General features: G+C 42.9%; 1 protein-coding gene across 3 annotated transcripts; it reads right to left on the reverse strand.

The window, feature by feature from the left end:
- TAF12 (TATA-box binding protein associated factor 12) lies at nt 326–24,734 on the reverse strand. Of its 3 annotated transcripts, XM_021095677.1 has the most exons (7): nt 24,605–24,717; nt 10,196–10,280; nt 9,232–9,483; nt 6,099–6,176; nt 3,963–4,077; nt 2,812–2,900; nt 326–808 (listed from the first exon to the last, which is right to left on the reverse strand). In XM_021095677.1, exons 2-7 carry the CDS (start codon nt 10,265–10,267, stop codon nt 773–775), a joined length of 642 nt encoding a protein of 213 aa, XP_020951336.1. In that variant the 5' UTR covers nt 10,268–10,280; nt 24,605–24,717; the 3' UTR covers nt 326–772. The 3 variants fall into 3 exon arrangements, with proteins under 3 accessions (XP_020951336.1, XP_020951337.1, XP_020951338.1); XM_021095678.1 differs by lacking the exon at nt 10,196–10,280 and having other exon boundaries at nt 24,605–24,734; XM_021095679.1 differs by lacking the exon at nt 10,196–10,280 and having other exon boundaries at nt 24,153–24,698.

A 24,765-nucleotide genomic window follows, 5' to 3' on the forward strand; every position in this document is an offset into this window, starting at 1 on the left:
AGGCCGCTGCCATCCTTTCTTAGGGTCAAGGATAAAATCCAGAAGTTCCAGAAGAGCAGGTCAAGAATGGATTTCCCAAAACCAGGATGCCTCTTCAGTTTGGGGCTCATGAGAGAAGGTCACCCTGCTCAATTCTTATGGCAGAGAAGCTGGACTCAAAGTTCTCCTGGTGGTAAGGCCTTCCTTGGAGAAAAATAATGGAAAAATCCCTGGGTTTTGCCTCCATCACAGAAATGAATAATGGTGCTGCCATCTGCTGACTAAAGAGCCACATCCAGCCTTGCTTATCCTATGGCATTTTAAAGGCTAGAAGCCATACACCCTGTGTCTTTTGACTAATAACTTCTTTATTCTGGAAAAGGAAATGAAAATCATATTCATATAAACACTGACATTACAAAGTACAGGGAAAAGGGGAAGGGAGAAGGAAAAAAAAATCTCTAAAATCTTGTTAATACTGCCTCACCAAACAAGACCATAATGCTTTGTCCCCTAGTCAATCACTTATATAATAAACCAAATAAAATCTTCTCTGGAAGATACACTGCTCTTCTTTGAGACGGGAGGAAAATGGGACTGGAAGTTGGGGTAGGAGGCTTTATTCTTTTGGCAGATCTTCTCAGTCATTATAGATATTGCTGCACTGTTAATAAAAAATATATGCTTCTCTGTAAAGCATTAAAAAAAAAAAAAATCCAAGGATGAGATGGCTGAGGTCTCAGCTCAAGTATCTCCAAATACATTGTTGTCCATTCCCTGACCTTTCCATGTGTTATTTCTTGGTTGTTTTCCGGATCAATGCCATTCTCTGAAAGGAGAGAAATAAGCAATTCCACAAGTTAGAGTCAGGAATTTTCTAGACCATCTATGTGTGGCTGCACCACAGGCTGAAACCCTCAGGAATTTATAGACACAGGGCAGCTCAGCAGACTCTTGGCTCAAGCACAGTCTATGGGGTCCTAAGAAATGTTTCACTAGGCCACTGGACCCATTTTATTGACCAAAAGACCCAAACTCCTCTATGCTAGCAGTATGGCAAAAATTAAAAAGTAGGAGTTCCCGTCGTGGCGCAGTGGTTAATGAATCCGACTAGGAACCATGAGGTTGCGGGTTCGGTCCCTGCCCTTGCTCAGTGGGTTAACGATCCGGCGTTGCCGTGAGCTGTGGTGTAGGTTGCAGGCGCGGCTCGGATCCTGCGTTGCTGTGGCTCTGGCGTAGGCCAGCGGCTACAGCTCTGATTCAACCCCTAGCCTGGGAACCTCCATATGCCGCGGGAGCGGCCCAAGAAATAGCAACAATAACAACAACAACAACAACAACAAAAAAAGACAAAAAAAAAAAAATTAAAAAGTAGAAGGTGACAGCTCTTGCCTTTTGAGGATTTAAGGGACAGGCCATCAAAACATGTTTTCTATGCTTATCCTCCCTTCCCCACTGTTTCTCTGATGATAATAAAACAGTGATGAGGCCTGTGTTTCAAGCCTGTTGCTACACATAAAAGGAACTGAGGAGTTCCCATTGTGCCTCAGCAGGTTAAGAACCCAACTAGTCCATGAGGATACAGGTTTAATCCCTGGCCTTGCTCAGTGGGTTAAGGATCCAACACTGCCGTGAGCTATGGTGTAGGTCACAGACACGGCTCGGATCTGGTGTTGCTGGGGCTGTGGCATAGGCTGGCAGCTGCAGCTCCTATTTGCCCCCTAGCCTGGGAATTTCCATATGCTGCAGTTGCAGCCCTATTAAAAAGAAAGAAAGAAAAAGAAGCTGACATTTCACACTCGATGATATACAATGAAGGAAAATGACCTCAAGGAGTTAAGGATCCGACGTACTGCCGTGGCTTGGGCTGCTGCTGTGGCGAGGGGTTAGATCCCTGGCCTGGGAACTTCTACATGCGGCAGGCATGTCCTGCCCAGTGACCCCAACGTCTTCCACTATAATCCATCAGGGAAACATTTAGATCATGGGTTTCAAATTTTACTATTATCAGCCAAACTAATGACTTGCCTTTGCCTAGTCCTTTTGACTAAGCGATTGTTTCAACATTATAAAATTTATTGACTGATAAATAAATAAGGCTGAACATTTGGGACCAGAGACAATGCCTTCTGAAGAACACTGCAATCCTTTGATGCAGGCTGTTGGTGGCCTCCTTGTAGGGCTTCTCTATGAGCTCTATAAACACCCCTGCTCCAGAGACCCCAGGCTATGGAAAAGCAAGGTATATTTAGCCAGGACTGCCCACTTGTGCCTGTCAAGCTTGGAAAAAGCCTACTTTCCAATCAGAGTATCTGGTTAAATTAAGACTTGTCAAATGGAGGCCAACATTGCTATCAGACTGACCAATGACAGAGACAGCTTGACCCCTCAGTTCTGCAGTAAGATGGACAGAGGACAAAAGTTAAGCTGGGAAAGAGGCCCGAATGCCTGGGTGTCACCTCCTAGCACAAGTGCAACACACTTCTGCTTTCCTTAAAATTCCCTCAATATGATGTTCAAATCAGCAACAATGAAGGAAGATTTCATAAAAGAGAGGTGGTGGTGGTGAGTTCCACCCATATTAGAAAAACCTAGAATCAACTGCTTTAAGTGACACCCATCAGAATTGAGGAAAAGACCTGAGACTCCATGTGGGAACAGCAAAGCACCCAGGAAATATCAGGCTGATCTCCCATGGAGCCTTGCTGCTTCTTGGCCTCTCTGGCCTTTGGGGAAAGTGACACCTGCAGTGATGGTAGCTGTGTGCATTCCCTCTGAGACACAGCTCAAGGGCTCTGATGTGGCTGCCCTGAGACCCTGAAGACTTCTCACCTGTTTATGAGCTTCTGTGGTGCAAGCTTTTTTGTAGGGTCGGATTTCTTCAGAGCCGAACCCTGGGATCCACATGTTCCACTGGCGTTCTGCAAGGAAGAGGCCCACACAGAGTTAAGAGGACCAGGAAGGCAGCATGAGGGGCAGTGTGACCCTCAGACAAGGGTCAAGAAGGACTAATCTGGGTGATCAACTGAACTAATTAACAGGAACTCTGCCGAGGGTTCTATGCAACACAAATGGGGGAATTGCATATGACGCCTCCAAGGTTTTAAAGAACACCATTTGAACTTCTTGCAAAGAAAAAAGAGGTAAATGAGTCAAAACTTTGAGTGTAGGGGTCCTATGGTTTCCATGCAGCTCTACAGGAAAGGAACATTATCTGTTTCTTCAATGGTCTTGCCCCCTATGCTCAAGGTAACCCCTCTCAAATCCAAAGGAGCAGGAACAGAAAGGCACTCCAAACAAGGTGGAGTTAAGAGTCAAGTCCCAGCTCTACTGCTTCACTGTGGAGCAGTATGATGTTGGGTCTCAGTTTCTTCATCTTTTATATGGTAGTAACAACAGAAATAACCATGTGATCGGGTGGGTGGTTGAGAGCCTTCAATGGCATAATCCCAGAGCCTGGGATAAATACATAGAGATACAGATATAGACACAGGCATGTCCACATCATAGCTCCATGTCCTTGTGCCATTGGACATGACTATCCCTATAAGACTGTCACTAGGAAGTTACCATCCCTGTAAGACTGTCACTACAAGTTACCAGTCTTTCTTCCTTCCTTCCTTTTATTTTTATTAAAAAAAAAAATTTTTTTTTTTTGGTCTTTTTAGGGCCACACTTGCAGCATATGGAGGTTCCCAGGCTGGGGATCAAATTGGAGCTGTAGCCACCGGCCTTCACCAGAGCCACAGCAACTCAGGATCCCAGTTGCGTCTGCAGCCTACACCATAGCTCACGGCAATGCTGGATCCTTAACCACTGAGCGAGGCCAGGGATTGAACCCACGTCCTTGTGGATCCTAGTCAGGTTCGTTAACCACTGAGCCATGAAGGGAACTCCCCAAAGTCCAAAAGTTTGATCAGGTTCCTGCAGGCTCCTAAAGGAACTAAAGTGTGGATCCCTCAGGGGGAAATGAGACCACCTACCTAGATGCAGCTGGACATCCTTTACTTCCAGTGTGCTGGACTTGCGATGCCGAGCAAGCTGGCAGGCTGCTGTCACCACGCTCTCGATAAAATCATCAGCGATCTGCAGCAGCATCTGGGGGAAAAAGGTGGGGGAGAGTAACCAAGACATTGGCAGGGTAGGCTCCTGTTGCTGGGACAACTGAACCGCATATTTAGTCAGGTTTTCTAGCAGAGGGTCTGGAAATCAACATTTGAGCGAAGGTGGGGAAAAGGACTGAGGACAACAAAAGAAAGACATCAACTCATTAACCAGGTGGAGAGAAACTCACACCTCTCTGAGGATGTACTTTCTGTATTTCTACCCAGCAGGGAACAACCAGCCCACCCCTACCCACCCCCCTATATCTTCTTCTGAATTACGTAGGAAAATACAAGTGAATCACTAATTCCTCATTCCTTTATTTAATTAATTTATTTACTTATGGCCACGCCCACAGAATGTGGAATTTTCCAGGCCAGGGGTTGAACCTGCACCACAGTAGCAACCGCAACCTGAGCTGCTGCAGCAATGCTGGATCCTTAGCCCACAGCATCACAAGAGAATTTCATCTTTCATATTCTAAAGGTTTTTTGTTTTGTTTTGTTTTGTTTTGTTTTGGTCTTTTTAGGTGCCACATCCATGGTATATGGAAACTTCTAGGCTGGGGATCAAATCATAGCTGTAGCTGCTGGCCTACACCACAGCTACAGCAATGCCAGATCCAAGCTGTGTCTGCAACCTACACCACAGCTCAGAGCAACACCGGATCCTTGACCCACTGAGCGAAACCAGGGATCGAACCTGCATCCTCATGGGTACTAGTCGGGATCCCTAACCACTGAGCCACGACAGGAACTTCTCCACACATGTGGCACATGTAACAGTGGTTTAACAAATTCTCCGAGTACCCGTTGTAGCTCAGTGGCAACAAATCTGACTAGCATCCACAAGAGCACAGGTTCGATCCCTGGCCTTGCTCAGTTGGTTAAGGATCTGGCTTTGCCATGAGCTGTGGTGTAAGTTGCAGACTCGGCTTGGATTCTGAGTTGCTGTGGCTGTGGTGTAGGCTGGCAGCTGTAGCTCCGACTGGACCCCTAGCCTGGGAATCTCCATACACTGAGGGTGTGGCTCTAAAAAGACCCCCAAAAAAAAAATTCTCATCTACCATAATAGGAAGTCTATGACTATTATAAAATTAATTAACCAAAAATATGTTTAAATATACTACTTAGAAATATGGAGGAATGTTCTAGAAACAATTAAAATTGTTAAAAGTGAGTTGAAAATTGTTAAGACTTCCTACCAACACAGGAGGAAGCTGAATCTCACCCACAGAACCAAAACTCAAATTCAGATTTGTTTGCCTCTGAAGTCTGTGCTTTTATTTATTTTTTTTTCTTATGACCACACCCATAGCATATGGAAGTTCCCAGGCCAGGGACTGGATCTGAGCCACATAGCACCAAACTGGGGACTGAACCCACACTTGTGCTGCAACCCAAGCCATCAGAGTCGGATTCTCAACCCACTGTGCCATAGTAGCAACTCCTAAAGTCTGTGTTCTTTTTTTTTCTTTTTTAGGGCTGCACCAGGAGGTTCCCAGGCTAGGGGTCCAGTTGGTGCTACAGCCGCCAGCCTACACCACAGCAACACAGCAATACCAGATCCTTAACCCACTGAGCGAGGCCAGGGATCAAACCCCCAACCTCATGGTTCCTGGTCAGATTCGTTTCTGTTGTGCCATGAAAGGAACTCTCTAAAGTCTGTGTTCTTTTTTCTTTTTTTTGTCTTTTTTGTTTGTCTTTTCTAGGGCCACACCCATGGCACATGGAGGTACCCAGGCTAGGGGTCTAATCGGAGCTACAGCTGCTGGCCTACGCCAGAGCCATAGCAACTCGGGATCCGAGTAGCGTCTGCGACCTACACCACAGCCCATGGCAATGCCGGATCCTTAACCCACTAAGCAGGCCAGGGATCAAACCCGCAACCTCATGGTTCCTAGTCGGATTCGTTAACCACTGCGCCACGAGGGGAACTCCAAGTCTGTGTTCTTAACAGCTATTCAATACTACTTCTCAGTGACACAGTCTCTAGGGTACCCAACCCCACTTTACCTCCTCCACATCTTCATCCAATTGCTCATTAGGATCCACTTCTCTTACTAAGTCTTGTAATTTCTTCTTGGTCAATACCTAGAGTTAATTGGAAGAACAATTTTCAGCCAAGTATCAAACAAACAAACTCATTACCCTATAATGAAGACTGACAACTTGCTGGGTTTAGTTTCTACTTTCCAAAGAATTATCAATCTGGCGTACCTGATGGTATTACTAAAAGAAAAAAAAAAGGAAAAGAAAGACTATGTTCTCAAGATAGAAGTAGCCTAAGGAAAGGCAGAAAGAACAATATGGAAGAGAGGCCAACATCTGTCAGGTAGTTTATTAAATGCTACATTAATGTGTAATTTTCTGACCACACAAATCATACAGTGCCTCTGCTGACATCGGACATGCTCTTCCACCCTTCCTCCTATGTGCTCAGGTGACAAACTGTCTAATGCTTTTCCTAGCCTACCCAGGCAAAAGCAACCACTTCCTCCTTTGGCCTCTACTGTACTCTGTGTACCCTTCTACCATTGTGTACATTTATAAACTTGTCAGTTTCTTTTTCTTGTCTTTCGTCTTTCCAGGGCTGCGCCACGGCACATGGAGGTTCCCAGGCGAGGAGTCTAATTGGAGCTGTAGCTGCCGACCTATGCCAGAGCCACAGCAACACCAGGTCCTTAACCCACTGAGTGAGGCCAGGGATCAAACCCGAAACCTCATGGTTACTAGTCAGATTCGTTTCTGCTTCGTCACAACGTGAACTCCCCTCTTTCCTTTTTTTTTTTTACCTGGCCGAGCCTGCAGCATGTGGAAGTTCCAGGGCCAGGGATCAAACTTGTGCCACAGCAGTGACCCAAGCCACAGGAGTGACAACACCAGGTCCTTAACCTGATGAGCCACCAGGGAACCCAAAACTGGTCTTCTCTTTTTTGGCTACCCTGCGGTATATGGAGTTCCAGACAAAGGATCACATTCGAGCTGCAGTTACTGTCTATGCCACAGCTGTGGCAATGCCGGATCCTCAACCCTCTGTGCCAGGCCAGCTGTCGAACTTGTGTCCTGGTGCTGCAGAGACATCACCAATCCTGTTGCACCATAGCAGGAACTCTCAAACTTGTCTGTTTCTGACATAATAGGCTGAAGGCTCCTTGAGGGCAGGGAATATGTGTTGATCTCTGTAAACCAAATATTTGTGCAAGTATACACAAATATGATCCCTCTTTCATAAAGGAAATGTCATATCCTTTCATCCATATCTATGTCATTAAAAAATGATCAAAAATGGAGTTCCTGTCATGGCACAACAGAAAGGAATCCAACTAGAAACCATGAGGTTGTGGGTTTGATCCCTGGCCTCGATCAGCTCAGTGGGTTAAGGATCAGGCGTTGCCGTGAGCTGTGGTGCAGGTCGCAAATGCGGCTCGGATCCTGCATTGCTGTGGCTGTGGTGTAGGCCAGCAGCTATAGCTCCAATTTGACCCCTAGCCTGGGAATCTCTATATGCCATGGGTGTGGCCATAAAAACAAAAAAAGCTAAAGAAAAAAGATCAAAAAGACATACATTAAAAAAAAAGAGACATACACTAAAATGTTAACCACAGTTACTTTTGGGTGGTGGTAGAATTATGGGTTATTTGTTCTTTCTGTTCTTCTAAAGTTTCATGATAAGTATGTATAACATTGGAAATAAGGATAATAGAAGATAATTTTAAAAATAAACATGTGCTGGAGTTCCCGTCGTGGCTCAGTTTAACAAATCCGACTAGGAACCATGAGGTTGCAGGTTCGATCCCTGGCCTTGCTCAGTGGGTTAAGGATCCAGCATTGCCGTGAGCTGTGGTGTAGATTGCAGAGGCGGCTCAGATCCTGCGTTCCTGTGGCTCTGGCGTAGGCCAGCGGTTACAGTTCCAATTTGACCCCTAGCCTGGGAACTTCATATGCCCAGGAGCAGCCTAAGAAATGGCAAAAAAGACAAAAAATGTGTTAATAATGTCTCAGATCTATCCATTCTACCTTTATCACTTAATTCAAGCCTTTGCTACATATCTTGATTTATTGCAAAAGTCTTAGACTTGGTCTTCCTCCAAATCTGCCCCCTTTCTACATTTCTTGCCCTTTCATTGTCAAGTTAATCCTCCTAAGACATACTACTTTTATTATGTCTCTTTTACTCATTAAATATTTGCACAGATTGTTTACTAACTAAAAGTTCCAGTGGAAACTATTGTAGACCCAAAATGTTCTGCTGTAACCCTACCTATACAATTTTACCTTCTGCTCTTCTCCAGCTCCACATTCAGCATGGGTCGGTCTCCTGCCTATCTGCCCAATCCTTCCAATTTACCATCACTAGACCCTCCCCCCATTCTCTTGAAATGTTGCCATCTGATTCTACCCAGCCTACAAGGCCTAAGTCAAGAGATTATACTTATTTTTTATGGCTATGGAGGTCAGAATCAGGATCATAAGGAGAAAGAGTGGGTCAGATTTTAGAAGCATTGCAGAAAACGCATAATGGCAGCAGCTACTAACACAACATTACAAATTATACTTCAATTTTTAAAAAATGGCAGCAGCTAAATGAACTAGTAGGAGAAAAACACTGGAGGCAAGAGTACTTTTATTATAGGAATAATGAATAAGAATCCATTAATTATTAAACTATTTTATTTAACAATTATATAGCATATATGTATATGTAAATATATAAATACCTGTCATAGGCAAGGTGTTTTGTTAATGCACTTATGTATGCCTGTGTATATAGATAAATAAATATATATACACACACACACAAATACTACAAAGTAAAAACTGATAAATGTACATGATATATATATACATATTTTTTTTGCCATGCCTGTGGCATGTGGAAGTTCCCAGGCCAGGGATCGAAACTATACCACAGCAGTGGCCGAAACCACAGCAGTGACAATGCCAGATCCTTAACCCACTGCACCACAAGGGAATTCCTAAATATACATGATATTTTGATAAAGAACTTCAGAAGTCCAAAGGAGGGAAAAGACCGTCTTTCTTAGCTGAAAGGAAGAGGCTGCATCTGAGACGGACATCTCTCAAAGTATTACTGCTTCAAAGAACAGATAAGAGGTGCTCACAGAGAACAAAAAGAGGATGATACCTGATTGTTTTCAGGGCTGAGACGCCCTCCTGTCCCAGGAGTGCCTGGGATCTTTACCACTGTAGTGCTATTGGCCATGGAGCCTTGTGGAGGGGTGCTAGCTGGTTCCGGTTTTATCGATGAGAAATTGGAGAGGTTGATTAGGGCTGAGGGGCCAAACTGGTTCATAATCTGCCGTGCTTTGGACTTCAGCTCATAGAGCTTATCGAGATCTTGTTTCTTTTTGGAGCTATGAGGACCAAGGCCAATCAACTGTAGAAGGAAAACAAGAGAATTAGCTCCGGAAGGACATGTAATAAAGGATGAGTTTTGAAAGTAAAATTCTTCAAGGTGTGTCAGACTTTGAAGGGTCTTCATTTGATACCTGAACATTAAAACTGGAAGGAATGAAGAATGTTCATTGCTCTCACCTGATATTTAGAAACCATCTCTTCTCCAAAAGCTAAATGAAATAGTCCATACAAGTGAAATAAGGAAGAAAGTAAATAAAAGGAGGAATCTTATATACAAAAATAAACAAGAATAAGAAAGATTTTTTTTTGAAGACTTTGTAAAAATAGAATACTTGGTTAAGTAGCACATGCATTATTTCTGAACATCAATTAATGTTAAATTCAAAGAAATCATGGCACAATCACATATTTGAAACCTAGTCACAAAACTTCAGAAAACAGATTAGTTCACTTTGGCATTCCAGAACATGCTTAAGTCTATGTCAGAGCTATGCCTAATAAACATGACTTTTAGCAACTGTTAACAGTAAGCTCTTCACTGTCATCAAAGACAAATTTTCTCTGAGTGTTAGCAATCTTTAAATACATGCAGAGTCCCTAGCCTGGAGTAGCCAAGACTTCTTCATTTTAGAGCCATGAGTCTGACTCTGTGGACCTCAGCTTTGATGTCATCAAGGTTAGAAGCACATTCACCAAGTTCTGCCCACAGTGGCCTCAAGGAGCTTACTTACAGCTATCTGAGTGTCTAGATCTTTAATTACATCAGCAACAGCTGTGAGCCCGGTGAAATGAGAGGCAGCCATTTTCAAAAGCTACCTGTAAATGAACAACTGGCATCAAGCACCACCCTTCCACAGAATCATTTCAGTTGCATGGCCTGGCACATCTTCAAAGACCAGGATCCAGGCAAACTAAATGCAGAGATACATTTCCTTAACTCTACTGGGTACCAAGAAAAAATCCTCTATCTTTTTCATATATAACTTTTAAAAGTAATTAATGATGCAACCTAAATGTCCACTGACAGAGAAATAGATAAAGATGTGGTACATATATACAAAGGAATATTACTTGGCTAAAAAAAGGATGAAACAATGTCATTTGCAGCAACAGAGATGAACCTGGTGATTATCATACTAAGTGAAATAAATCAGAGAAAGACAAATATCATATGATATCACTTATATGTGGAATCTTAAAAAAAATGAAATGAATGAGCTTATTTACAAAACAGTCACAGGATTTGGAAACAAACTATGGTTACCAAAAGGGAAAGGTGTGAGCGAGGGATAAATTAAGAATTTGGGGAGTTCCCGTCGTGGCGCAGCGGTTAACGAATCTGACTAGGAACCATGAGGTTGCGGGTTCGATCCCTGGCCTTGCTCAGTGGGTTAAGGATCTGGTGTTGCCATGAGCTGTGGTGTAGGTCGAAGACTTGGCTCGGATCCCACGTTGCTGTGGTTCTGGCGTAGGCCGGTGGCTACAGCCCCGATTTGACACTTAGCCTGGAAACCTCCGTATGCCGTGAGAGCGGCCCAAGAAATGGCAAAAAAAAAAAAAAAAAAAAAAGAATTTGGGATTAACAGGGGAGTTCCCGTCGTGGTGCAAAGGAACACGAATCTGACTAGGAACCATGAGGTTTCAGGTTCGATTCCTGGCCTCGCTCAGTGGATTAAGGATCTGGCGTTGCCACGAGCTGTGGTGTAGGTCGCAGACGCAGCTCGGATCTGGTGTTGCTATGGCTCTGGCCTAGGCCAGCGGCTACAGCTCTGATTCAACCCCTAGCCTGGGAACCTCCATATGCCGTGGTTGTGGCCCTAAAAAGACAAAAGACCAAAAAAATAATAATAATAAATTTGGGATTAACATATACATACTACTATATAAAACAGATATCAACATGGACCTACTATATATATAGCACAGGGAACTCTACAAATATTCTGTAATAACCTATACGGGAAAAGAATCTGAAAAAGAATGGATGTATGTATATACATAACTGAATCACTTTGCTGTACATTTAAAACTAACACAACATTGTAAATCAACTATACACTTAATTAAAAAATAAACATTAAATTTTAATTACTTTAAATTTTAAAGTAGTTATTGGAGTTCCCGTTGTGGTGCAGCGGAAACGAATCTGACTAGGAGCCATGAGGTTGCAGGTTTGATCCCTGGCCTCGCTCAGTGGGTTAAGGATCTGGAATTGCCGTGAGCTGTGTTGTAGGTCACAGACACAGCTCAGATCTGGCGTTGCTGTGGCTCTGGCGTAGGCCAGCAGCTGTAGCTCCGATTGGACCCCTAGCCTGGGAACCTCCATATGCCATAAGTGTGACCCTAAAAAGCCAAAAAAAAAAAAAATTATTGATGATAATAGTAACATAAGATTCTCTCCCAATAAAATGAATGCTCTATTGTTAGCGATAAACTAGCAGGACATGAAACACTTTATTGGCCAAAATTGTGTAATTTGAACATGCAAGAATCATGGCAATGGTTTTCAGCACTTGATAAAGCTTAGCAACCTGAATGAATATCTGCATCTATTCTACTCTTGCCCCAGGTGCTGAGTTCCTCCCCCACAAATTGTCTCTCTAATAGGAGAAATCATCTTCTCCTGGTTTACCCTTAATAAAAGCAACTAACCATGCACTGGTTAAATGACCAAGAGAATCTTGTTGGCCAAAAATAAGCTGAAGGGGGCAGCACAGCACCAGGATTACTTTTTTTTAAACAAGGTATGTGGTCCATGACTCCTTTTCCCTTTCCCTCAAATGTTACCAAAGGAAGAATCAGGAAAGGAAAAGATTGTTAACATAATATTGTTCTAATGTTATAAAAGCAAACTGTTTTCCTAGAGCAAGTTCTATGAAAAAGCCTTATTAAATATTATCTGTATATGGAGTGCCCGTCATGGCTGAGCAGAAATGAATCTGACTAGCATCCACAAGGATGCAGGTTTGATCCCTGGCCTCACTCAGTGCGTTAAGGATCCAGCGTTGCCGTGAGCTGGGGTGTAGGTTGCAGACATGGCTCAGATCCTGAGTTGCTGTGGTGTAGGCTGGGAGCTGCAACTTCCATTCGACCCCTAGCCTGGAAACATCCCTATGGCACGGATGGGGCTCTAAAAAGACAAAAAAATAAATTAAAAAAAAATTTTTAATTGGCTATTAGTTGTAATGAATATACCATACTAATGTAAGAAGTTAAGAATGGAGAAACTGGGTACAGAGTATATAGGAACTGCGTTATCTTGCCAGTTTTTCTGCAAATCTAACACTGAACTAATAGTTTATTTTAAAATGAAAAAAAAGAACAAATTACTAATACACATAACAACAGGAAAGAATCTTAAAATATTTAGGTAAAAAAAGCTAGTCTCAAAAGAATACATACTATATGATTCCATTTATATGAAATTTTAATCTCTAATGATCTAAAAACAAGTCTTTACTGATAGATGGTGCAGAGACTGACGGCACAAGGGAGGGCTGGAGGTTTCTGAGGTGATGTAAAATGTTAAACATCTTGAGTAGGGTGCTGATTACACAGCTGCTAGCTACAGTTATCAAAACTCATGGAACTATATGCTAATAATGTATACATTATATGCAAATTCCACCTCAATAAATTTGGGGAAAAAATAACAACCATGCAATTACTATATATCCTAGCAATTGCAGCCTTGGGCATTTATCTTAGAGAAATGAAAACTTTTTTTAAAATTTTTTCGGTCTTTTTTGTCTTTTTAGAGCTGCACCTAGAGCATATGGAGGTTCCCAGTCTATGGGTGGAATTGGAGCTACAGCTGCCAGCCTATGTCAGAGCCACAGCAACTCCAGATCCAAGCCGTGTCTGTAACCTACACCACAGCTTATGGCAATGCCGGATCCCTAACCCACTGAGCGAGGCCAGGGATCAAACCTACAACCTCATGATTCCTGGTTCGATTTGTTTCCACTGAGCCAAGACAGGAACTCCCAAGAAATGAAAACTTATGTTGACACAAAAACCTGAACATGAATGTTCATAGTAACTTCATTTGTAATTATCACAATTAGTTATCTTTTAATGGGTGAATTATTAAACAAACTGTGGAATATCCGTACCATGGAATACTACTCGGCAAGAAAAAGAAATGAACTATTAATACACACCTCGGATGAACTTCCAGAGAATTATGCTGAGCAAAGGCCAATCCAAAAGGAGTCCATATTGTGATTCCATTTATATAACATTTTTGTCTTTTTTTTTTTTTTTTTGTCTTTTCCAGGGTCGAACCCACGGCATATGGAGGTTCCCAGCCTAGGGGTCTAATAGGAGCTGTAGCCACCGGCCTACGCCACAGCCACAGCAACGCTAGATCCAAGCAGCGTCTGCGACCTACACCACAGCTCACAGCAACGCCAGATCTTTAACCCACCGAGCAAGGCCAGGGATCAAACCCGCAACCTCATGGTTCCTAGTCAGATTCGTTAACCACTGAGCCACGATGGGAACTCCAATTTACATAACATTTTTGAAATGACAAAATTTTACAGAGGACGGATCGGTGAGGCTGTCAGGGGTTGGGTGGGAGGGAGGGAAGTGTAGGTATAAGAGGGCAATGAGGGGTGCTTATGATGGAATTGTTCAATATCTTGATAGCGATGCTGGATAAACCCATAAAAGTGATGAAACTGTATAGGACTTATTATACATACACATACAAGCAAACAAGTGCAAGTAAAACTGGGGCACTCTGAATAAGATTGTTGGGTTGTATCAATGTTGACATCCTGATTGTCATATTATACAAAAGTTTTGCAAAATGTTATCACTGGGAAAAACTGGTGGTGCAAAGTGTACAAGGGATGCATTATTTTTTATAAATCTACAATTATCTCAATTTTTAAAACTGGAAAAACAATATTCTCAAGAGTAAAGAAAGCCCTTCTAAAGATGACCCAAAGCTCAGAAGCCATAATATAGAAGACTAGTATGCTCAATTACACAAAAATAAAAATGTCTACATGGCAATGAACATAACGGACAAATGAAAATATATGCAAAATACATTAGACAAAGGGCTAACTAATTACTTTTATATATTTTTTAAAAACCCTACATATTAGTAAGCACTAATACTCAAAAGAAATATTATGAAAAAATGACAGTACAAGAAGAAGAAATTCAAAGAGTTCTTAAAATAATGAAATGATCCTTATTCTCATTCATAATAAAAATGCAAATTAAAACTACAAGATACTATTTATTCTCCACTTGGCAATGATGAAAAAGTTTTATATATACTGTGTTTGAAAATTTTATGGAGAATTAATCATTTCATAAGTTGTTGGAGGAGTTCCCACTGTGGTAGCAGTGGGTTGAGAATCTGAATGCAGGAATTCTCATCATGGCTCAGTGGTAACAAACCCGAACAGTATCCATGAGGACCCTGGTTCCATCCCTGGCCCTGCTCAGTGGGTTAAGGATCTGGCATTGCCTTGAGCTATGGTGTAGGTTGTAGATGTGGCTCAGATCTTGTGTTGCTGTGGCTGTGGTGCAGGCCAACAGCTGCAGCTAAAATTCCACCCCTAGCTTGGGAACTTCTAAATACTGTGGGTGTGGTCCTAAAAAAAAAAAAAAAAAAAAAAAAAAAAAAAAAAAAAGAATCTGACTGCAGCACCTGGGTTGCTGCTGCTGAGGTGCAGTGTTGCACAATCCCTGGGCCAGAGCAATGGATTAAAGGACCCAGAGCTTCTGTAGCTCAGATACAGCTCCTGGCCTGGGAACTTCTATATGCCACAGGCATGACCATAAAAAAAAAAAGTTTTAGGAGTTCCCGTTGTGGTGTAGCAGAAACGAATCCTACTAGGAACCATGAGGTTGCAGGTTCAATTCCTGGCCTCACTCTGTGGGTCAAGAATCTGGCATTGCTGTGGCTGTGGTGTAGGCCAGCAGCTACAGCTCTGATTAGACCCTGAGCCTGGGAACCTACATATGCCAAGGGTGCGGCCCTACAAAGACAAAAAGACAAAAAAAAAAAAAGTTTTAGGAGTTCCCACTGTGGCTCAGCAGTAATGTACCCAACTAGTATCCATGAGGATGCGGGTTGGATCCCTGGTCCCACTCAGTGGGTTAAGGATCCAACATTGCCGTGAGCTGTGGTATAGGTCACAGGCTTGGATCTTGTGTTGCTGTGGCTATGGTGTAGGCCGGCAGCTGCAGCTCCGATTTGATCCCTAGCCTAGGAAGTTCTATATGCCACGGGTGCAACCGTAAAAAGAAAAAAAAAGTTTTAAAAATTGCTGGAGTGAGGGAAATATAAATCAGTTAGTGATCTCTATAAAGGGCTACTTGGCCCTATGCACCAAAGTAAGAAAAGTTACATTGTTTTGATCCCATAGTTCTGTTTTTAGCAATTTATATACAGTTGAACTTATATGTGAATAGAATACTATACATATAAGGAATTTCAACCTAAATGTCCATCAAAAGTGATATAGTTAAATAGGCTAGGGTATAACTATATAATGGAGTACACTGGAAAAGAATGAGACTCATGAAAATATTATGCTAAGTGAAAGAAACCAGTCACAGACTACATACTGTATGATTCCATTTATATCAAATGTCTAGAATAGACAAATCTATAGAGACAAAAAAGTAGATCAGTGGTTGCTAAGGCTGAGAGGTTGGGGGAGAGGAATAGGGATTAACTGCTAATGGGTATACGGTTTCTTTTAGGGGTGATGGATATCTAGAATAGACCATGGTGATGGTTACACAACCTTGAATGTACCAAAAAAAACTACTGAATTGTATAGTTTAAATTGGTAGATGATATGATATGTTTATATCGAAATAAAGCTACTTTTAGGACTTCCCGCTGGCTGTGGCGCACTGGGATCGGTGGCGTCTTGAGAGCCCTGGGACACAGGTTCAATCCTGGCCCGGCACAGTGGGTTAAAGATCTGGCCTTGCCTCAGCTGTGGCCCAGATCTGACCCCTGGCCTGGGAACTCTGTATACCTCAGGGTGGCCAAAAATGAAAGGTAAGAAAAAAAAGGCTGTTTCTAAAAAATGAGAAAGCTCATGAAATGACCTACAAGATACACTGAAAATGCAAGACGCAGAGTAGTAAGCATAATTGGGGTTTTTTTTGGGTTTTGTGTGGGGTTTTTTTTTTTGTTGTTTTTTGTTTTTGCTTTTTGGGGCCGAAGCTGCACCATATGGAGGTCCCCAGGCTAGGGGTCGAATGGGAGCTGCAGCTGCCAGCCTACACCACAGCCACAGCAATTCGGGATCCAAGATGTGTCTGCAACCTACACCACAGCTCATGGCAAGGCTGGATTGTTAACCCACTGAGTGAGGCAGTGGACCCTGAGCCACACTAGTCAGGTACCCCCAAGCCACAACAGGAACTCTTATTTATTTTAAAAGACACACAATCATAAATGCATACATTATTCCTGGAAAGATACAGAAGAAACTGATAACAATGGTTGTCTTGAGGGGGACAGGAAAGTAGCAGTATCTGGGTGGCTCATGGGACCAAGGTGGGAGACTTATTTTTCATCGTATACCCCAAATTCTGTAATACGTGTATATGTAACCTATTAAAAACATTAAAGTACTATTTGGTTTGTTTCTTCTGAAGAAATAGGTAATACTGATCCCTGTTTTTAAAATATAACAAAAATACAGTACTAGCAATAAAAATGAACCTTGACCTTTATTTCATACCTTATACAAAATAAATTCCAAGCTGATCATAGACTTAAATGTAAAACTGTAAAACTTTTAGAAAATATAGGAGCAAATCTCCTTAACTTTGGGTCAGGCAGAGTTCTTAGATACAACACCAAAAGCCCAATCTACAAAAGAAACTGATAAAGCGGACTTAATCAAAATGTAAAACTGCTATGCCAAAGAAAATAAAGACAAGTCACAGACTAAGAGAAAATATTTACATTATCAAGTATCTGACAAAAAACTTGTATCCAGGGTATATAACGGGCTCTCAAAATTCAATAAAAAAACAAACAACCTGATTAAAAAATGGGCAAAAGAACAGGTCCTTCACCAAAGATGACCTACGGACAGCACATAAACACATGAAGAGATGCTCAATATCATTATTCACTAGGGAAATCCAAATAAAGTCACAATGAGATACCACTGAATACCTATTAGAATAACTAAAATTAAAAATAAAATAGACAATCGGTGTTCCCATCATGGCTCAGTGGTTAATAAACCCGACTAGTAACCATCAAGTTGCGGGTTCAATCCCTGGCCTCGCTCACTCAGTGGGTTGGGGATCAAGCATTGCTCGTGAGCTGTGGTGTAGGTCACAGACGCGGCTCGGATCTGGTGTTGCTGTAGCTGTGGTGTAGGCCAGCAGCTACAGCTTCGATTCAACCCCTAGCCTGGGAACCTCCATGTGTCTTGGGAGCGGCCCTAAAAAGACAAAAGATAATTAAAATAAAATAAAATAAAATAAAGTAGACAAGTGCTAAAGAGGATGTGGAGCAACTGAAACCCTGAGACATTTCCTTTTTTTTTGCTGTGTTGTTTTTAGGGCCACACCTGTGGCATACAGAGGTTCCCAGGCTAGGGGTTAAATCAGAGCTGTAGCTGCTAGCTTACACCACAGCCACAGCAAGGCTGGATCCAAGCCACATCTGTGACGTACACCTCAGCTTGTAGCAACGCTTGATCCTTAACCCACTAAGCAAGGCCAGGGATCAAACCTCATGGCTCCTAGTCGGAGTCAGTTCCGCCAGGCCACAATGGGAACTCCTCAGACATTTCTGATGTGACCGTAAAATGGTGCAGTCTCTTTGGTAAATCGTTTGGCTGTTTATTATACCCACTCTTTTTTTTGTCTTTTTTTCTTTTCTTTCTTTTTTTTTTTTTTTTTTTTTGTCTTTTTGCCATTTCTTGGGCCGCTCCCACAGCATATGGAGGTTCCCAGGCTAGGGGTCTAATTGGAGCTATAGCCACCGGCCTACACCAGAGCCACAGCAATGTGGGATCCGAACCGCATCTGCGACCTACACCACAACTCACGGCAACACCGGATCCTTAACCCACTGAGCAAGGCCAGGGATCGAACCCGCAATTTCATGGTTCCTAGTTGGATTCGTTAACCACTGCGCCATGACGGGAACTCCTGTTTATTACAAAATAAAATATACACTTATCATGACCTGGTAATCCACTCCCAGGTATTTACCCTAGAGAGGTGAAATCTTAGTCACACAAAAATCAGTTATGTGAATGTTCATAGCACTATTATTCAAAATTTCCAAAAACTCAAAACAATTCAGATGTCTTTCAACTAGAAAATGGATAAACAAACTATGGGTTTATCTATAAAAAGGAATACTACTCAGCAACAAAAAGGAGGAACTACTAACATACGCAACACAGATAATTTCAAATGCACTACGCTAAGTGAAAGAGACAAGACTTGATTCCATTTATATGACACTCCAAAAAAGGCAAAGCTATATGGATGGAGAACAGATCAGTGATCCCCACAGGTCTGGGACGGGGGAGGGTCTGACTACAAAAGAGGAGAATGAGAATTTTGGGGGTGGTGGAACTGTTAGGTAACTTGAGTGCTACAGTGCTTACATGACAGGACACACTTGTCACAACTCATAGAACTGTACCCACAAAAAGGTGAATTTTATAAGGAAATTATTTTTTGTTTTTTTTTTTTAGGGCCATACCCATGGCATATGGAGGTTCCCAGGCTAGGGGTCAAATCGGAGCTACAGCTGCTGGCCTACACCACAGCCACAGCGACACAGGATCTGAGCCAAGTCTGCAACCTACACCAGAGCTCATGGCAATGCTGGATCTTTACCCACTGAGCGAGGCCAGGGATGGAGCTCGCAATCTCATGGTTCCTAGTCGGATTCATTTCTGCTGCCCCACGACAGGAACTCCCCATGGTAAGTAAGTTTTAAAATAAATTTAAAAAAATCACACCCTATCAAAATGGTCCAAATTACCTGTTTACTGACAGCTTTCATTAGCCCAGTTGTAGATGATGCTGATCAAGCACAATGGAATGAAGTGACCGTAAATAACCTGAATTCCATTATGTAATGTACCCTAGCTGCCTTTGGGCTACTCAAATTTCCTTAGAATGCCAAGAGATAGGAATGTACTACTGAGTAAAAACAGAGGCATCAAATGTGGGACAGTCTGAGAGGATGATTATAATAGGAAACTCTTTACTAGCTCCTACTATGTGGAAATCATGTGCTACGGGATTCAAGTTGGGAAAATCTATCCCTCAGGGATCTACAGTAGGAAATACTTAATGATTTTTACGAAAACAAGATAGTGTGCCTGGGAGTTCAATTAAATATCCAAGACTATTCTCCCTCCCTTCGCCCATCATATTTAAACTGTAGTTGATAGGCAAGGATGACAAGCCCTGCTTTTCCTTTTAGCAATCTTGTACTGCAAACAGAAATCAAGTTTTAACTCTATTATTATTATTATTGTACCAAGAGACTCTGATTTTTTTTTTTTTTTTTTTTTGGCTTTGCCCAAAGTATGCCGAAGTTCCACAGTGGTGGGGACAGGAATTGAACCTACGTCACAGCAGTGACAATGCCAGATCCTTAACTGCTAGGCCACCAGGGAAATCTAGGATCTGACTTTTCAGAGGGTAACAAAACAGGGGAGACTTTTTTTTTTTTTTTTTTTTTTGCATTTTAGGGCCACATCAGCAGCATATGGAGGTTCCTAAGCCAGGAGTCTTATCAGAGCTACAGCTGCCAGCCTACACCACAGCCACAGCAAGCCAGAACCAAGCCATGTTTGGGACCTCACCATAGCTCACAGCAATGCCGGATACTTAACCCACTGAGCAGGGCCAGGGATTGAACCTGCAACCTCATGGTTCCGAGTCGGATTCATTTCTGCTGTGCCACGATGGGAACTCTCAACAGGGAAGAATTTGAAGTGGTTTTAAGACTGTGGCCCTCTCTGGGCATCTGATCATTAACATTTTTTTTTTTTTTAAGTGAAGAGAATAGGGGAATAGTTGTTTTTACAACCTGTTTAAAAAATGTTTAGGAATTTATTATTTAAACAGAATGCTGGCGTGAAGGGGACTACCATTCTGTGGGCATGGGAGCCCTATCACTGTGGTGCATGACTTAGGATATGGGTTTCCTACCTGGCTATTTCTTTCCTCACTGGCTTTTGATGTATCTAGAGGAGCGCACATTTCCCAGTGCAAATAAACCAAAAAGAATCAATTAATTGCAATCTGTGAGACCTGAAAGGAACACAAATATGGAATTTTTTGTTTTCTAATTTGATCCTGCTTAGGCAATTTCAACTTAACAGAGAGGTAGTACAGTACAATGATCATGGTGGCAGCGTCTAGGTTCAAGTACCAACTCTGCCACTTATTAGCTTCATGTCCTTTAGCAGGATACCTAATCTCTTTATGCCTCAATTTCCTCATCTGAAAAATACAGTTAATCATAAAGTGTACCTCATATGATTGTGGCAATTCACTGAATTTATACATCTAAAGCACTTAGAAGAATGTGTGGTGCATGATAAGTGCAATTTAAAACTTTTGCTGGAGTTCCTGTCATGGTGCAGCAGAAATGAATCCGATTAGGAACCATGACGTTGTGGGTTCTATCCCTGGCCTCGTTCAGTGGGTTGAGGAATGGGCATTGCCATGAGCTGTGGTGTGGGTCGCAGACATGGCTCAGATTCCAAGTTGCTGTGGTTGTGGTGTAGACAGGCAGCTGTAGCTCTGATTCCACCCCTAGCCTGGGAACCTCCAAATGCTGCAGGTGCAGCCCTAAAAAGACAAAAAAAAAAAAAAAAAAAAGCTAATATTATATATATAGTCTCCTGTTTTAAATCTTAGTTATAAAAATCAGTATATAAAAACTAAAAGGTAGAAGTGTGGTGCAGTGGGTTAAGAATCCGACTGCAGAGGTGTGGGTTCAATCTCTGACCCAGCACAGTGGGTTAAAGGATCTGGCATTGCTGTGGCCATTAAAAAAGAAAAAAAAAAAAAAAAAAAACCTAAAAGGTTTCACCCATCTTGCTATGTATTGGTGACATCCTATAACCATTCTTATTACTACAGACATTAAAAAAAGAACAGTGGAGTTCTCTTGTGGCACAGCCAGCTAAGGATCCAGTGTTATCGCTGCAGTGGTTTGGGGTGCTGCGATGGCTGGGGTTTGATCTCTGGCCTGGGAACCTCCACATGCAATGAGTGTGGCAAAAAAAGAAAAAAAAAAGACTCAAGTCAGCTGGGCTGAGTGCTATCCTAGTTCTACCACTGGGTTATGTGAGCTCCTTTTAACCAGAATTTCTACATAATTAGAAGGACCAGGCAAATTCTAAAGTTCCCTCCAACTCCAACAACTAGTATCTAAGATTTAAAATTAAGTCTGTATGTACTGTTTTTTTTTTTTTTTTTTTTTTTTTTTTGGGTCTTTTTGCCTTTTCTAGAGCCACTCCTGGCACATATGGAGGTTCCCAGGCTAGGAGTCTAATCGCAGCTGTAGATGCTGGCCTACGCCACAGCCACAGCAACTGGGGGTCCGAGCTGCGTCTTTGACCTATACCACAGTTCATGGCAACGGGGGATCCTTAACTCACTGAGCAAGGCCAGGGGTCAAACCCGCAACCTCATGGTTCCTAGTTGGATGTGTTAACCACTGCACCACGACAGGTATGTATTGATTTTAAAGTTTGTCTTCTGCTTCCAACACACCTGTTTCATGGTACTGGTTGTAAACACAGCCGATATATTGTTTCCAAAGTACTTAGGGACTTCCCCCAAACACCTTGAGTAAAAAGTACTATGTTCTTTGAATTCATGAACCTGTGGCAGGTTTGATCCCAGGTCCAGTACAGTGGGTTAAAGGATCTGCGTTGCTGCAATTGCAGCATAGTTCGCAACTGCAGCATGGGTTTGATCCCTGGCCTGGGAACTTAAACATGCCTTGGTGCAGCTGTGGCGGGGGGGGGGGGGGGGGGGAGGGATAACATGTTCTGGAGTTTCTTTGTGGCCTAGTGGTTAAGGATTTGGCATTGCCACTGCTGCAGTGAAAGTCTGATCCTTGGTTTGGGAATTTCTGCATGCCATGAAAGCAGCACCCGCCTCCCCGGGACCTAAAAGTAATATGTTCTATGTTCATATCCACTCTAACACAATGATTCTCTATCAGGTACATTCTTAGAAATCCTATTATAATAATTCAATCAATGCTAGAGCCACAAATGAGTGAAATAAGTAGCACATTTTCCAAAGATAGATGAGGATGCAATTTTGCTGATGGGCAAACTGAGACAAGGCGAGGAATCCACTTAGAAAAGCAGAAAAAACTTCAAACACCTGAGTTTGACTGGGTCTGGGCCACTTAGTACCATGTGATTTCAGGGAAACATTTAACGTCTCTGCACTGATTTCCTTATCTGTGCCATGGGATTAACAATATCTAACTGGTGGGGCAGTAAGCAGTAATTAAATGATTTAATACTTGAAAGTGCTTATGATGGTGTTTGGTTAGTCTGAGTAAGTTTCAGTAAAAGGTATTATTGAAGAAGGGAAGTGACTAGTCCAAGTCTCTCCACCATCCTTATCTGAAAGCGGCTATTTCCAGTAAATGCTTATGCTAAAAATACAGGATACAACTTACCTATATGAACTTTCTAAATGACTATTTTTGAGAGGGAAGGGGCTTCATTTAATGGTTTCCTAACTGGTAAGTGACATTCACTGCATCAATGTCAATACAGTAACAAGACTCAAAGTACTTAAATCTGTAAAAATTTCCCTCTTGAGTTTGAAGTTAGAGCAAAGATTCTAGAAGCATGTTTTCAAGGAGTATTAACCGAGCCTCTCCCATTTGCTATGCAGAGCAGGGTACTGTAACAAAATTTCCATCTAATCAATCATTGACTCAGTGTAACCCTAAGCCCTGTTTGGACTTTAGCCTCCTTAGAGGTAAAATATGAGTTTATAAAAGATGATCTTGGGAGTTCCCTGGTGGTCTAGTGGTTAGTACTTGGTGCTTTCACCGCTGCTGTTCCAAACCCTGGTCTGGGAACAGAGAAACAGATATCCTCCTACATAAAGCCGCTGCAAGCCCGGGGGTGTGGGGGGACGCCTGATATTTCCGGGGTCTCTCCATCTCTGTCATTCTCTTCTTTGAAATGCAGAGATCTATGCTAAATATCGGAGTTGAGTGGAATGGGATTTAAAGCACTTATAAAGTACACAACTGAGTTCAAACTGCTTTAACTTCACACCAGTGCTACTCCTGAAGGAGCAGAAAACGAAGATGCTTGGCTTCCTAGATCGTTCTGACACGATAAGCCTGCCAAAAGCCAAATAGGCAGCGTGAAGGAGTCGTCTTCCCCTGAATACATCCTTTACCATTCCCGGTTCAGAGAATATGAGGGGATGGGGGAAGGATCACTATGTCTTTTTCAAACTCTCTCCCCTTCCCTTGGAGGCTGATCTACTTACAGACACAGCCCCTTACACTCTCCGCTTTTAGGATCTCAGGTCCTCATAGTCCTGTTCCCTCAGGTACTTCGGAGTCTGCAAGCCCCGATCCGGTCCCCAAAGAAGCGCGTCTTCACTGCCCGCTCCTGTTCTTCCCAAACCCAAATGTTCTCTTACCGCTCCTGCCTCTCAGGAACCTGTCTTCGCTGCCCTGTTTCTGAATCGTTAGAAGCCTGGGTCTTCACTGTTCCGCTTCTGCCGCTTAAGAGCCCAAGTCCTAACAGCTTCGCTTTTACCTCTCAGGAGTCCGTGTCTTCACACCCCGTTCAGTTCCGACCCTCTCCTCTTAGAAGCACGGATCCTCATAATCCTATCTCTCTCAACTCGCTTTCCCTTGCGTGCGGGAGAACTCACATCCATCCCGGTTCCCTAAGTCCCGTCTGGAGCCCAGGTCCCCACAGCCGCGTCTTCTCCGATCCCCGAGCCCCTCAGTCCCGTCCCACGAGCCTGATTCCTCACACAGCCCAGTCTCCTTCACAATTTGGCTCTTCGAACACTGACCACTGTGGTCTGGGTCCTGACTCCCTCCTCCCGCTCTTATTCCTCAACTGCCAGGGCCCAAGACTCACAGGCAGCAGCGTCTATCTCCCCATGATATGCGGAGACTGCCCCAGTGAAGCGTTCGTCTCAGCAGCCGGTCCGACTGCTCGGCCCTCCCCGAGTACTTCCGGCACCGCTCCCCGCCTCCAACCCGGAAACGCGCGGCTCTTCCGGCTGGCGGGCGCGCGCC

This window comes from Sus scrofa, chromosome 6, assembly GCF_000003025.6.
Source record: "Sus scrofa isolate TJ Tabasco breed Duroc chromosome 6, Sscrofa11.1, whole genome shotgun sequence".
Lineage (NCBI taxonomy): Eukaryota > Metazoa > Chordata > Mammalia > Artiodactyla > Suidae > Sus > Sus scrofa.

Bases quoted from the DNA above. Each gene is read 5' to 3' on its own strand.
- TAF12 (XM_021095677.1), bottom strand. From the start codon at position 10,267: ATGGCTGCCTCTCATTTCACCGGGCTCACAGCTGTTGCTGATGTAATT. The intron at 9,484-10,195 runs GTAAGTAAGCTC...TTCCTTCTACAG, and splicing joins ATCTAGACACTCAGATAGCT to TTGATTGGCCTTGGTCCTCA. The intron at 6,177-9,231 runs GTATCATCCTCT...AATTAACTCTAG, and splicing joins TCAGCCCTGAAAACAATCAG to GTATTGACCAAGAAGAAATT.